The sequence below is a fragment of the Rhincodon typus genome, chromosome 6 (genome assembly GCF_021869965.1).
Source record: "Rhincodon typus isolate 14 chromosome 6, sRhiTyp1.1, whole genome shotgun sequence".
In the NCBI taxonomy this organism is placed as follows: domain Eukaryota; kingdom Metazoa; phylum Chordata; class Chondrichthyes; order Orectolobiformes; family Rhincodontidae; genus Rhincodon; species Rhincodon typus.
Genome location: NC_063337.1, coordinates 30,169,894 through 30,185,663, shown reverse-complemented (window position 1 = coordinate 30,185,663; position 15,770 = coordinate 30,169,894). Strand labels below are relative to the sequence as shown.

General features: G+C 40.6%; 2 protein-coding genes across 3 annotated transcripts in view; one reads left to right on the top strand and one right to left on the bottom strand.

Annotated features, from left to right (window-relative positions):
- Positions 1–8,240, top strand: part of LOC109918532 (protein furry homolog) — a 269,885-nt gene extending 261,645 nt beyond the window's left edge. Inside the window, exons 59-61 of the mRNA XM_048598115.1 lie at positions 3,198–3,308; positions 3,575–3,777; positions 5,979–8,240. Of these exons, the coding sequence (XP_048454072.1) occupies positions 3,198–3,308; positions 3,575–3,777; positions 5,979–6,228 (564 nt within the window). The 3' untranslated portion in view covers positions 6,229–8,240. The remainder of the gene's footprint in view (positions 1–3,197; positions 3,309–3,574; positions 3,778–5,978) is intronic.
- A 3,106-nt stretch (positions 8,241–11,346) lies between these two features.
- LOC109928007 (zygote arrest protein 1) lies at positions 11,347–14,826 on the bottom strand. 2 transcript variants are annotated; one of them, XM_020528024.2, is made up of 4 exons: positions 14,106–14,826; positions 13,591–13,683; positions 12,091–12,165; positions 11,347–11,615 (listed from the first exon to the last, which is right to left on the bottom strand). In XM_020528024.2, exons 1-4 carry the CDS (start codon positions 14,784–14,786, stop codon positions 11,472–11,474), a joined length of 993 nt encoding a protein of 330 aa, XP_020383613.1. In that variant the 5' UTR covers positions 14,787–14,826; the 3' UTR covers positions 11,347–11,471. The 2 variants fall into 2 exon arrangements, with proteins under 2 accessions (XP_020383613.1, XP_048454078.1); XM_048598121.1 differs by lacking the exon at positions 12,091–12,165.
- Between the last annotated feature and the right edge of the window lie 944 nt (positions 14,827–15,770).

The window sequence follows — 15,770 nt, the reverse complement described above, 5'->3', positions numbered from 1 at the left end:
CCAAGTTGGCAAAATTGGCTGGGAAATAGGAAGCAAAGGGTGATGGTGGAGGCTTTTTTTTTGTGATTGGAAGCCTGTGGCCTGGGTACTACAGGAATTGATGCAACAATCCTTGCTGTTTGTTATGTACATTGACAACTTGGATAGGAATGTACAATTAGAATTAGGTATAATTAGTAAGTTTCCAGATGACATGAAAATTGGTGGTGGTGTTTAATAATGAGGAGGATCGTCTTAGGCTACAGTCTGATATTGATCAGATAGTAAATTTGGCAGAGAAATGGCAGATCAAATTTAATCCTGATAAGTGCGAGATAATGTATTTTAGAAGGTCTGGTAAGGAAAAGATGTACATAATGAATGGTAGGTCCCGAGGGAGTGCTGAGAAACGAAGGGGGTTCAAGTCTATTGATCCCTGAAGGTAGGTATGGTGGTGAAGAAGGCATACAGATTGCTTCCCTTTGTTAGCCAGAGCTTGGAATATAGGAACAAGGAAATGGGGGCAGCATGGTGGCTCAGTGGTTAGCACTGCTGTCTCTCAATGCCAGGGACCTGGGTTTGATTCCATCCCCGGGTGACTGTACGGAGTTTACGCATTTTTCACATGTCTGCATGGATTTCCTCTGGGTGCTCCGGTTTCCTCCCACAGTCCAAAGACGTGCAGGTTAAGTGGATTGTCCATGCTAAATTGCCCATAGTGTCCAGGGATATGTAGGTTAGGTGGATTAGCCATGGGGAACGCAGGTTCACCGGGATAGGGTAGGTGGTGGGTCTGGGTGAGATGCTGTTTGGGGAGTCAGTGTGGACTGGATGGGCCAAATGGCCTGCTTCCACACTATAGGGATTCTATGATTCTAAATCTTGTTTCAACTTTATAAAACATTGGTTAGGCCACAGATGGTATATTGTGTGCTGTTCTGCTTGCCACACTACCAGAAGGATATTATTGCACTGGAGAGGGTGCTAAGGAGATTCACCAGGATGTGTTTGGGATGAAGAGCCTCAGAGAGAACGGCTAGGCTGGGTTTGTTTGGTGGCTAAGGAATATCTGATTGAAGTATACAAAATTGAGAGGCATGGATTGTGAGAATCTTCTGCCCATTGCAGATGTGTCTAAGACCAGAGGCTATAAGTTTAAGGGGAGGGGTAAGAGGTTTAGAGGAGATATGAGGAAAAACTTGTGCCACCAAGAGTTGGGAGGAGAAATATGGAATGTGCTGCCTAAGAGGAGGTGAAGGCAGGTACACTCAACATTTAAGAAGCATTTGGATGAGCATCTAAAAAGCCAGGGTATAGTGGGCTATGGGACAAGTGCAGGTAAATGGGATTAGTGTAGTTTGGTGTTCGTTAAATGCATAGACATGGTGGACCAAAGGGCCTGTTTCTATGCTATCTGACTCTATGACATGGACTGTTTACCATTGTCTACGTTACAAGTATCCTCAAACTATCCAAGAAATTTGTCAAAGAAGATTTTCCTTTCATGAATCCACGTTCACTCCGTCCAATTTTGCCAGTCTTTTCTAAATGTTCCGTTATCACATTTTAATTATAGATTCTAATGTTTTCTGTACTAATATCAAACTAACAGGTCTGTCATTCTCTACTATCCTTCTTCCTTCTTTCCCAAATAGAGGTTTTATATTTGCCACCTTTCAGTCAGCAGGAACCCTTCCAGAATCTGAAGCATTACAAGTGATAACCACTAATACATCCACTATCTCTATTGCTACTTCCTTCAGCAATTTGGGATGAACATCATCTGCTCCAGGATAACTATCAATCTTCAACCCAGCTAATTTTTCAAGTACAACCTCTTTACCAATGTGTTTTAGCTCTTGAGTTAATCAAGTCACCAAGTATTTCTAAGAAATTTCCTGTATTATTCTCTGTGAACACAAACTCAAAAGGTTGAACCTTAAATTTTTTTGGCTAATTCCAAGTCACATACAGTTTTCAAGAGGGTATTTTGCCATGAGTTCTCTTGCTATATCTTGCCAAATTCGCCTCATAAATCATCTATCTGGAACTGCAACAATTGTTCATTCTTGTCTGGCACAAAACTAAACTTGAACGGTGGCCCGACCAAGACAAACAAGGGCAATCAGGGACAGTGGTAGATTCAAGGAAGGAGTATGCAAATTGGCAAAAAATAAAGCAGCAGACCTGAAAATTAGGAGCAATTTCGATTTCAACAAAGGAGGACAAACAGATTGATTAGGAAAGGGAAAATCAAGTACTAGAGTGAGCTTGCACGAAACGTACAAACTGATTGCAAAAGCTTCTATAGGTATGTGAAAAGAAAAAGATTAGTGAAGACGTATATAGATCCCTTACAATCTGAAATAAGGGAAAATGTAAAGGGAAACAAAGAGATGACAGATGAATAAAATGCATACTTTGGTTCCATCTTCCCAAACGAAGACACAAGTAATGCCCCAAAAATGTTATGGAACACAGGTTCTAGTGAAAGGGCAAAACTGAAAAAAATCAGTATTAATGGGGAAATTGTGTGAAGGAAAAGGATAGCACTAAAAGCTGACTAGTCCCTGTGGCCTGATAATCTACATCCCAGAGTACTTAACGAAGCAGCCTTAGAAATGGTGAATGCATTGGTGATCATCTTTCATGATTCTATAGACTGGAACAGTTCCTATGGATTAAAAGGTTGCAAATGTAATGCCACTGTTTAAAAAGAGAGAGAGAGAAAACCGAATTATAGACCAGTTAGCCTGACATCAATAGTGGGGAAAATGCTAGAGTCCATTATGAAAGATTTAATAGCAGAGCACTTGGAAAACAATGACAGGATCAGATGAAGTCAACATATATTTACAAAAGGGAGTTAAATGTATTTCTTAAGGCTAATGGGATCAAGGGGTATGTGGAGAAAGCAGACACAGAGTACTCAGTTGGATGATCAGTCATGATCAATTGAATGGTTTAGCAGGCTTGAAGGGCTGAATGGCCTTACTCCCTCTCCTATTTTCAATGTTTCTATGTACACTGATAGTAAAAGACAGCTTTTGCATAGATCTATCATTGTACCTAGCAACTTTAATCACTTTTGGATGGTGCATAATTATTATTTTCATTTTTTTTTGGCACCTAAGTATTTAACAAAGTGAAGAAGTGATGTTCCCAACATTATTGATGTTTCTTTTAAATCCTTTATCTGATTTATTTATCCTTCACAGCAACTTGAGTTGTGTCAAAGACTCTACAAGCTCCACTTTCAGCTTCTGCTGCTCTTCCAGTCCTACTACAAACTAATTGGACAGATCCATGTTGTCAGCTCAATGCCAGAGGTAAAATAAGTTCCTTTATGATCAACATTAATCAGTGTTTTTCCAAAAAACAAGCTTAAAATCAAGCCCTGTTCCATAGCAAGTCATACCTGAGCATAAAATTCTAATGCTACACGAAACATTTGCTGCTAATCAACCTAAACTTAGAATAACGTATTTTTCAGCGATGCAAAAATGTTATCACCATGCAAGAATTTGTTGGTATGGAAATGTTACGATGAAAAACTGCTCTAAATTGTACCTTATTGTTAATGTTTGTTTACTAGCTGCTGAATATGTCAAAAGAACTGAACGATTTGAGGGATAACTTGAAGGAAGCTTCAGCTCTAATAGCAGTTGAACCCCTTAAAGATGAACTCAGTTTACGTGGCCTCACAAATATCTCCTCTGAAGCTGCAGTTCAGACCATGCTGGAGTGCCTGAAGAACAGGGATCTTACAACTGCCCTACGGCAAATCAGGGATTGCAGGTTAGACTTTGGATATACGGTCAGTAGTTTATAAATACATGCTTATTATATTGTATAGTTCTCGATTTGCTTTGATTAAGCAGGTGGGAGGGTCTTTTTAACAAAAGAGAATTGATAGTGGAGCACTACAGCAAGCCTGAGACAAAGATGTTGGCCAGGCAACTTGGTGATATGTTGAAGTGGCAGGCAACCGGATGCTCGGGATTAGTTCTGTGGACAGAACAGAGGTGTTCTTCAAAGCAGTCATCCAGTCTGCATTTTGTGTCTCCAGTGTAAAGGAGACCAAATTGTAAGCAATGATTCAGTAGAGCAGTTTGAGTGAAGTGCAGGTAAATTGCTGTTTCACCTGGAAGGTGTGTCTGGGACCTTGGATAGTGAGGAGAGAGGAATGGAATGGGTAGGTTTTACACCTTCTGCAGTTGCATGGGAAGATGCTGCGGGGTGAGTGGAGGAGGAGTGGACCAAAGTGTCCCAGAAAGAACGATTCCTGCAGAAGGCTGACAGGGGAACTCAGGGGAAAATGCGTCTGGTGGTGGCATCCACTGGAGGTGACAGAAATGGTGGCTAATGAATCATTGGATGTGGATGCTAGTGGGGTGATAAGTTAGGACCAGGTGGACCCTATCGATGTTGTGCAAGGGAAGAGAGGGGGTAAGGGAGAAATATGGGAGATGGGTCAGATGCTGTCAAACACAGTGGTGGGGAATGCTCGGTTAAGGAAGAAGGTGGATTTTTTGGAGGCCCCCAGCCCCCTTTGGAGGCTAGCATCATCGGATGAGGTGCAACAGAGATGGAGAAACTGGGAGAATGGAATAGAGTCTTTACAGGAAGCAGAGTTTGAAGATGTATAGTCAAGGTAACTGTGTGGGAGTCCCTGGGTTTGTGATGGATATTGGTAGCCAACCTGTCCACAGAAATGGAAGCAGAGATGTTGAGGTAGGGAAGGGAGGAGTCAGAGATGGACCAGGTGAAGCTGAGAGCGGGGTGGAAATGGGAAGCAAAATTTATTAATTTTTCTAATTCCAAAGGAGAGATGGTAACAGCACCAATGATGCCATTGATGTATGGAGAACGAGTGAGGGCGGGGGCCCCAGTATGACTGGAACAAGGAACGTTCCACATATCCCACAAAGAGACAGGCATAACTGGGGCCCACATGGGTTCCCATGGCCACATCTTTTGTTCTGAAGAAAGTGAGAGGATTTAAAGGAGAAGTTGTTCAAAGTGAGGACAAGCTCAGTGAAGCAGATGAGGTGGTGGTGGATGGGACAGTGCAGGCCTTTTTTCCACAAAGAAGTGGACACCCCTGAGACCATCCTCATGGGGATGGACATGTAAAGGGATTGCATGTCCATGGTAAAGAGGAGGTGGCTGGAGCCCACAAACTGGAAATTCTGAAACTGATGTAAAAAGTCAGAAGAATCAGGGGTGTAAGTGGGAAATGACTGGACGAGGGAATAATAAACCTCTCTCCTTCAGTGCTAGTTTGATCCCCAGCTAACAGCAGCTCTATGCCACCCAAAAAACATACCATTCCAGATCTGCTCCCAGACATGGCCGCTGTGGTCGTCTTTACCAGTTGAGCTGATCTACTTCTGAGACCGTATCCCATTGCGCTTGTCGAGGCTGCAGTCCAACATCTAAACACTGGCACAATTCCGGGTCACTGGCTGCTCTGAGCAGAACCCGAATGCCTGCAGCCCATTCTTTTCCCAAGTGCATGGAGCCAGCTAACAGCTGCACTTAACACAGAGGCACCTGCTCTGATACACTCTCAATCACAAACTGAAGCCCGATCTGATCTGGGTGACCTATCAAAACTCTTTAACAGAGCTCTGCCCTGATAACTGGGCAGGACAAATATTTTGAACACTGGAACATTCTATGCCTTCAATTTTAGTGTAAACAGGCTGTTAGGTTCCGCAACACACGTGGATGCAGAGAAAAATGGATTTTATCTCACTGTAAATTACCAATTACTACACCCCAATGAATCTGAGTCTATAACAATTAACTACAAACTGACTGTCCAGCACCTGTACTTGACCTAACTAGAAATTTGAATCGGATGTTAAGTGTGTGGAAATGAAGTGGAATCTCTGTCCACCCTCTTATTTTGTACATAGTTTTTTTTGATTAATATGCTAAAATTTCATAATTTACTATTTGATACCTAACTCTCATAATTAATATTGTTTCAGGACCATATGGCCCAACGATATATTTGGCAGTAATGTGGAAGATGAGGTCCAGACACTTCTTAATATTTACTTCAGACACCAAACTTTGGGACAAACAGGAACGTTTGCACTGCTGAGCTCTAATCATGATCTGTCAGAAATCAGTTCGAAGCTGATGGAGCTGAATGGAGAGATTCAGGACATGATTCAGAAGGCTCAGAATTATCGTGTCATCAGTACTTATCTTCCAGACACCAGCACTAGTCTCTGACAGGAGTGTCCTCCCTCCCTTTTGTTTACATCTGGAAATGCTGCAATGCTGGTCTGACATCCTTCGGTATCTTTTCAATCTTAGAAAAGCTTGACCAGGCTCCTCTTACATTAGTGACGATTCACAGTTTCACTAAACTTAAGTGGAAAGTTTTAAAAATGTGCAGCAACATCAAAAGATCAAAAGTAAAGTAAGACACCCAATCAGATATGGAAATAGCTTATTTTCAAAACAGATATTTATTCTTACTTTGGTTAATATGACATGACCCAAGTTCACATTAACTGAGGATACCAAAGGCTATCACACACATTATTCTTCCTAAAGAATTGTTTTGACAAAGATGTAATTTTACATTGAGGTGTCAATAACTGATGCTATTGCCACACAATGGTTGCAAATTGAATGCTATTAGTAATATGTGTGTGGTTTGAAGCAACTGGCTTAAGAAATAATAGCAGGCAACATGAAGCTGTATGCAACACACTAGGAAGCAGTTTTGTTGAGCTGAAAGCCTGTGTTTCAACCTTTTTATAAACGCTAAAAACTTTATTGTATGCCTAGAACAGGAGCATAATTACTACGTCAATACTTGTTCACACTGAGCTGCTATAAAGCACAGTTTTGTTAGAAAAATGGCACTTAGTTGTTGTCTAAGAATGTTTTATTGGGCCATCCAACAGGATTTGTACTGTACTTGAAATACCATGAATAGTTCAGATGAGAAATATTTGGGAATCAGCTGCTTTTTCTATTAGATGGAAGCTTCTATGGATTTATTTATAAATAGTTGTTTGGTAGTACAGAACTTGAGTATTCATGAAGAAAAGACATTCTGTCAAAGCTTTTCATCTTGCACTCATCAGGACAATTCACAAAGGTATACCAATTAAAGTAAAAAAAAACATTTATAATGCAAGAGACTAGAGTGCTGATTGGTTCATAAAATCCCTACAGTGTGGAAGCAGGCCATTTGGCTCATCAAGTTCACACCTTCACACCTACCCTCTAAAAAGCATCCCACCCCCATACCCTATACGTGTATTTCTCATGGCTAATCCACCTAGTCCACTCAGTCCACTCATCCTTAGACACTATGGGCAATTTAGCATGGCCAATGATATGCGGATTCTGATTCAGAGAGATGTTGCCCTGGAGAATGTGCCCACTAATGCTGATTGACAGTTAACTGTCAGGCTTTAAATTTTATATGAGGCAGTGCTCACATCTTGCACAGTATAAATTTTGGTTTTCCCCTTAATGCTATCCTTGCAGGTTGTCCTGATTAGTGCAAGACAAAGAAGCTTCAACAAAACTTATTTATAAATAGAAAATGCTGCTTTTAACAGTTTTGCAGATGAGCCTAAGATTTTGACATCCTGTTAGTCTATGCCTGCTGATCTGCCAAGCATGCACATTTGTGTAAAACACATTCTACTGAAATATTTTGAAAATCAGACAATGCTTTAACTTTTTAAATTAAGCCACATAGCTCTGAATTTGTACTGTGGGTTTTGGGGGTTAGGAAGAGTCTTATGGTAAGATTCCTTCTTACCATGTTTGAAGGACATGTTCAGAAGCTATGTAATTTCTATTGTTTTGCATGTAAAAATGTCTTGCACAGTTAATGGCATCTTTCAAATTCTCCATATAACTAACTTATTTAATTGTAAAAAAAAACTTACAGCTATTGAAGTACTTTAGATTTGTTTTTTCTGTAAATTCATGGACTGTATGTACAATTGCAATATCATTAACCATGTTCAGTGACGTAATTCTTTGTGGAAAAGTGAATTTTTATTTGATGCTTTCCATTACACTTTTCAATAGGTTTGTCAAAACCATCAGTAAAATGTGGCAGGTTAGGAATTTAGCTGCTTTTCTATTATATCTTTATTGAAACTCAGCTTCCTGATTCAGATAGGAAATCCAAATGGTACACAATTCTTTGAACTGTAATTGGGGGAAAAATTAGGATGCATTTATCTCAATCTGGACTATATCCCATTAAACTTTGCATTATAAAATAGTCTGTCAGTAGTTGTGATTTCAATTTGCTTTTCTCCAAAACTCTTGTTCATAAAGCACAACAAACATTACACATTTCAAAGTAGATAGATAGAAAAAGTAGAAAATAACTCATGAAACAAGCTGCTCAATTAACAAAGTCACAACATCAGTCAAATTGTCCTTTTCAGTCAGTCAAATGGAGGCCACAATCCCACACTGTTGGGATAAAAATCACCTAATGGTCCAAATAAGTGAGGGTCTAAAACTTGGTAAAAGCAACAAAACTGCAGTTCAGCTAGGAATGAGAAGCTCAATTTGATGCATCCATAAATTCTGAAGTCTCCTCAGAGAGGATGCCATTGCTCGGCATTGCTTGGAGCAAGCTGCAATCATAGCCAAGGAGTCCTTCAAAGATCCACCATCTGTGGTTCTGTCTTATTAAAGTCATTCAGAATGCCTGGAGCTCTCTTGGCAGGTGACTAGTAGAGTGCAGGAACCTGAATGGAACATTCTAGTCACCCTCTGACTATAGCCCTCCAGCTACTGTTTGACCGGCTGCTTATAAACAAACCAGTAAGCTTGCTAAGCAATAGCACAGCTGAGAGTTTGCTGCTACCAGACAAGATGGTACCAAATCAATCCATGTTCACCTGCAACCAGCTGTACTCAAAAGTACTATTGATTTCAGAAGCAGTTGGAAGAGCAATAGTAAATTTAAAAACTGCAAAGTCCAATGGTTTTTTTTTAAAAAAAAAAAAAAACACCTCATGGCAGGGATGAACAGCCCACCAAGAACTATAGCTACATCAGGGGGAAAAAAAAATGACTAGATCAATGATCTGATACAGTTAAACAGGTTTGGATCTAATAGCCACTAAATGTGGTTACCAGGTGTCCAAAAGGAAGTATTTCAGGTTGCTAGACTTAAACTGGGGGGAAAAAAGTGGCAGTTATGATTAAGATCAAAAGGATATTAGACAAATCAACAATGTAGTCTCCGTTCACATGGACCTTAAAAATGCAGAAAACCATAGGCCTCATGACAATTCACTACTGGGAAAAGTGAAAGTTAGAATATGACAATGCAGCAGTTGTGGGGAAACTTCAATCTTAATCTAGGTTTTAAAAATTTTGGGTGAGGTGCTCACACCACAGTAGCACTTAAATTGTGTATAGGGGCCAACTAGGAACACCTACCATTGCATGGTGAGTCAATCTCAAAAGGATCTCCTTTGAGAAGTTGCTGGGGATCTAGCATTGAAAATGCTAGATTAAATCCTAGCTTTTACATAAAAAGCTAGATAGGGGAGGAGTTTGGGAATTTAAATTAGAGGCATGGGAATATTAGCTATAGTAGCTACATTTAACAGATCCAAACTGCACTGGAACAAACAAGTAGTACAACTATTGCTGCAAAGTAGTAGTATTGGAGTCAAGGAAAGTGTTGTTACTGAAAAGTCTGGAGGAAACAACAGCGTGGATTGATGATTGGCCTTTAGACAAAGGAATGCAAGTGACTCATTTTCATGGTAGCAAGTGAATTGTTGGTACAGTGCAAGGCTCACTGCTCAGGTCTCAATTACTTAGATGAGGCAAAGTTCAGTGTATTTTATTTTGCTGATATGAGCAAGCTATGCAGTCTTAACTCAGGGTGGGTGAAGTAGTTGGACAAGGATCATGGGGGCAAGTTGAAAATTTTCCATTTTAGTAGTAAGAATGGAAAAACCTACACTTGAGGGTCTAATAAATGAGGTATTTGTGCACAGTTTGATACTTTTAGTTCCAATTTAAAGTTTTAGGAAAGCAAGTTGTTTTTTCCCCCCCCCAGGAGTTCAGAGCTTTGGTAGCCAAGTTTGGATCAGCATCTGTGGTCTTAAACAAAAAGGAGAAGGTAAAGATTAAAGGGTTCAATAAGTAATTTGCTTAGCTGTAGGGAATTTGATGCACACCCTTCTGAGCATGGAGCTGGACTCCACTGTAGAAGATTCCACAGTATTGTCATCCCTTGAAATCCCACCATCAAGAAAATAGTCTACCCCATATTTGGAGGGATGTTGTTTCTGACCCCACCCCCAAGTTGGGTGGGGGGGGTGAAGACATTTTCCTGTAGGCATATACTCTAACCATCTGAATTTCAGGTATCCCTCATTCTTCCAGCAAAGAATGGTCACTATGCCAAATCCCAAGTGCTATATCATGCATTGGTTTTTGGGCCAGAACTCACTGCAGCTTTACAGCCTTGCCTGCAAGGCCCACATCTTTTGAGAGCAATCAGCATGCTTTCAAACTGAAATTGATTGGCATTGAGGAAATGCCAGAGTCATGGATTGGATTAAAATGACAACTTCTACTGCAAGACTATTGCAAAGTAATGGTATTACCTGCTGCTTATGACAATAGACATGCAAGAACTAAAGCTGCACTGCCAAGAACAAAGCTGAACTCATTTGCAACTCAAAACTACAAGTGTAAATACTTTTTTTTTTTCATCCAACAGTAAAATAACTTATGTGAATACCAGCTACCTACAAAAACAAACATGGAAGCTCCTTTCTTGGCAGGATTTTATACACTTCAGATTTTAAGAAAGTTAGTACATAAGGGACATTATGTCTAGAGTGCAACATGTGTTTCCCCCAACCACAGGTGAGGGAAAAGCAAAGTGAACCTATGGGAGCAGAAAGAAAAAAGGACACTGGTTGAGGTTTGATGCTCAGGACCCTGAAATTTTAGGGCAGTCCCAACTGAAATAAAAAAAACTTGTTCCTTCACATTACTAGAATGTCCAGGAGCCTTAAATCTATAGGAAGAGTTTAGAGGTGAAAATACAGTAAATAACAGCCTTCTGGCTAGGTGAAGACAAATTGAAATTTGAATGTTGTACTGAAGTTTGATCCTTTGTTTTAAGGATTTAGGATTCTCATGTGCACAATTCTCTCCTGCTAGAGTAGCCCAATGCTGAATCAGCAGCCTATGCTACTCAAATAGGCCACCCAAGATGACCAAAATCACATTCCTATTCATATAGGAAGGAAACATCATTGGATCAAGCTATTGAATTTCAGTAAATGCTTCCTCTTAATCCAAATCAGGGCTCATACTACAAAGTGCTTTAATAATTTAATTCATATTGCACAATTATGTTACAGTTATGCTCCATAGGAATACAAAAATCCATTATTCATGCCAGGTCAACACTGCATTACAAACTGCAAGCTACAGAATGCCACATTTCAGACAATATATTTGAAGCTAAATGTATTGTCACAGGATATTCTCTTGCCTCGACAACGGCCACACAACTCTTGGCGGTGGGGTCTCTTTGGGTCAATGTGACGCTTCTTCTGAGCGCAAGTGCAGCGGGTTTTGAAGCAAGTCTGAATATAGAAACAAAATTTGTATTACTACTGTAGCTTAACTAATTCATTTCTCATCTGGTTCTAGTTGATTGTTCTTACTGCTAGAGAATTTCAACTGTAAAGCTTGAACTGGAGTGGAATCTGTTGGTGTTTAAAGTTTTACATGAAATGGATTTATGGACTCAAATTGCAGACCCTTAAACATTACAAGTGTGAACAAAAGCACTTTTGCCCAAGGTGCATAGCTGGGCTTAAGGGTTGTAACCATTCAGAGTCATTTTGGGTAATTAAACTGCCTGAATTACTTCAATTGACAGTACTAGACAATTCAGTAATTAATCTTACTAACTTATTTACAATGTAGAGTAGAACTGCTGTCAACTATGACATTGAGATGATTGAAATAACCTGTCTGCCAAAAGCCTTAAATTTAAACTTCTGAAAACCTGCTCAAAGCTTGTGCTTTGAAGTGAAAGCAAATTAAACACTTTACCTGGCACAGAATAGCTTCCACCCTGTAGGGATTGTACCCCTTATCACACTTGCGACAAAATTGCTTGAAGTATACCTGAAAAGTTAAGAGTGCATTAGCAACTTTATCCCTGCCCCTTACTGGAGGAAAGGATCTAAGTTTACACATTTGATCAATTTTTTTTTTTTTTTTTAAAAAGTCAGTCATTTGATTTGTGTTTAGGGCATTCACATCAACTACCAAAGTATGGCAGTTAGACTATATTTGAGTTCTAAAAATAAATTTATTGTTTTAAAATACAAAGCTAAGCACTAACCAAGACTTGCACTAGCTGCTTACTAGCTCAAATCAACCTCAGATTTAACTGAAGGCCTACTCAAAAGGCCCAGTTGTTACTAAACAAGCAAATCAAAGGCTTTCCATTATTATGGAGCCACAGTTTATTATGTGATGTGGGCATGACTGACTAGGCCAACATGCTGTGGCTCTGGACTAACAGCTTACTAGGCTGGGAATGGCAAATACTTGGCAGAGGTGTGGGGGGGGGGGGGGGGGGGGGGGGGGGTTTGGGGGGGGGGGTTCGGGGTGGGGGAGTAAATGGATTTTTAATGGTAGTTAACCATTGCATGGTTGCTGTTAACCTAGCTTTTCATTGAATTCACCATTCATCTATGGCAAGATTCAAATCCATGTTCCCAGAACATGAGATCTAGATTACTAGTCCAGTGATGTGATCACTGCCACTGTCCACCACACACCCCCAAAGAACAGAAGACCAGGGAAAGAGTCTAGCAGTAGTGTGGACCACAACATTTACAAGTTTTGTTGAAAAGGAAACAAAACAACCCCACAAGGTTGTTTATACTGATGCATTTGCTGGTTGGGAATTCATCCTTCCCCACATTTGAAGACATTTTGTTCTGTTAACAGGGCAAGTATGGAGGAACAAAACATACTGCAGAAACTCAGATCTGGTAACATCTGGAGAAACAGATCATTGGGTGGGGGAGTTGTGAAAGCTTCAGTTTCATGGAATTTAGATTGAGTGTGATCCAATTCCTGTTTAAAGGCATGCAGTCAGTTTAGAAGGTAAAAGTTACTGCTTTTGAAAGAAAGAATATGGAGGTAGTAATGTCAAATTTTAATTGACTGAAAGTTATTGACATAAAGTTTGCATTTAAGGAAAGGAAATTATGGAGCAAAGGCAAAAAAAAGGAGTCTAATTAAAAGTAGAGGTCAGCCATGATTGACAGACTTCAAGACCTGGCATATCCCTGCTTTGCTCCAAAGAAAAAAAGTTGCATTTCAGAATTACTTGAATTAGGTGGTTAGATTTGTCAAGTCGAAAGTCAGGCATTGGGGGGTTAGTGCCGAAAGGCGTTGTGCCCAGACTCTGGTTAGCTTCTTGTTAGAGTGAATCCCACTGCAAGAAACTACATCGACTGCCTGCAGAGTATTTACTTTTCCCCTCGAAAAAGCGTTCAAGTACTTCTACCGTAAAAGCTCCAGTGTTAAACTTACCTTGTTGGTTCCAGAAATGCACCAAACATAAGCACTCTCCCATCGGATATTGCAGTCTTTGCAGTGATAGTACCCATATTTCTGTTCCAGAAACTGAAAAACGGAATGAAGATCAGAAATCAGATTAATAGAGTGGGTGATCAGTTTAAGTTAGTGAGAACAGGTATCAACTTTTTGGAGATAGTTTAGTTTCAGATCAAACTGAGATTCAACCAATTCACTTTATACACAGAACTTCATCCTCCACATCCCACCCCATACACAAGTTGAATGCCTGAATGGGAAATGAAGCATTATACATAAGAGGCCGTACTTGCAGGCTATTATTGTCAGTGTTTTAACATTTAACTATTCGTTCGGCTTGGTTAAGCCGCAAGTTTAGCAAATGCGCACAATTTCACGATTTTTCACGTTTCCCCACTGAGAAATGGGCTGCATTAGGTGCACACGTGGATACCATTCCCCAAATGGATGGAGTTTGTCACATTAGTGTTGTCAGATTATGTTTTTATTACCTGAAATCTGAATTTCTGGCTACCTTCGCCTGCTTTTGTTTCCTGCTTGTTCTCTTGCTCAGATTTGTCTTGGTCCTCTTCCTTCAGCTCAGCTTTGTCCAGGTTTGCCCGCTCAGAAAGAGGGGCTCCCGCTTGTTCTTGTTGTCGAGCGGCATCATTCTCCCAGTCTTCCAGGAGACTCTTGTCTTCCTCGGGGTTCCCTTGGTCTTCGGCTTTCTCCCCCAGGCCCCGATCAAGTGCCGGCGAGTAGGTGGCAATGGGCCTGGAGAACCGCACGACAGTTGGAGAATGTGGTGAGACTCCGTCGGACTCCGGGTCACTGCCGGACTCTGCGGCTCCTCCGGGGGACGGTGAGCGGCCCCTCGCCGCTGCTCCTTCAGAAGCAGCACGCCGCCTCTGGCGAGGTAATGTCCTGGGCCCTAGGGAGCACTGCACAGAGGCATCTACTTTCGGGTTCACTTGGACCCCGATCTCTTTGGTATTTGCTTTTCTCAGGCGCGGGGTCAAGTTAGGGTTCACTTGGGAGAGAATCGCTCTCAGCTGTGCCCTCTTGTAGTTATCCAAATATTCAACAGCTTCCACAGTCCCATGTGGGTAACTCTTCCGACTCCAATTCGGCTGCCTTGATTTCGCGTTGTTATAAGTAAACGTGTTTAGGGGTGAATACACAAACCCCTCCATTCCCAAGATCAATGTTCATAGATGGAACGAAGCGCAGGATGTCTTTTTATGTAGGATCAATTTAGTTTCCCCCATTTCCCCCCCCCAAATTGGTATTAATCACTACAAACTAGTTCAAAAGTTGATTTCTTAATTGATAACCAATTGTGCAATTGCCTGTATTAGATCGATTAACAAAGGTGAATCGAAATGCTGCATTCTGTCATGTGTGTTTCTGATTAAACCCACTCTAGAGATTAGAGTGCATATCTTCTAATTTCATGCGGATTGAGAGGCAGGTGGACATCCCAATTGTTTTCTCAAGTAATTGTAAAATATGTGGTCACACTAAATGCAGAAAGGCCCATCACCCAAAATTACACGCATTTCAGTTACATTATTCTGTCTGTGAGATCTGGTATGTAAGCTAAATTCTGCATATCCCGGATTACTCCAGTGACCACATTTATTAAAAAGTACTCACCAACACGAGTGTATCAGTTAGGAGCAGGAGAAGGCCGTTTCTCTTCCCTGAAACCTGCTCCATCAATTAATAAGAAGATCAGGGCAATAAAATCATTGCTGGGAGCATCCTGAGACTCTACTTTGAAATAATTTAGGATCCCATCAAAGCCATGATTATCTGTTTTCCTCTCAAATTGTTCTACCTCTGCTGCAGCTAACTAATGTCTTCCATTTTCATCCCTTAATTTGGGAATCTCTAAAGTTACATACTAATGTTTGATTTAGGAGCAGGAGTAGGCTCTGAGCCTTCAAATCTGCTCAAATATATCCAACAAGATCATTGCTTTTCTGATTACTCCACATGCCTGCTTACCAAAAATAACCTTTCAAGCCTGTGCTTCTCAAGACTTTATCGACCTGCGTCTTAAAAATAGTCAAAGACTCTGAAGAAGAGTTCCAAAGACAAAGGAGGCTAAGGGGTGACCTTAAAGAAGTTTGTAAAATCATGAGGGGCATGGATAGGGTGAATAGCCAAGGTCT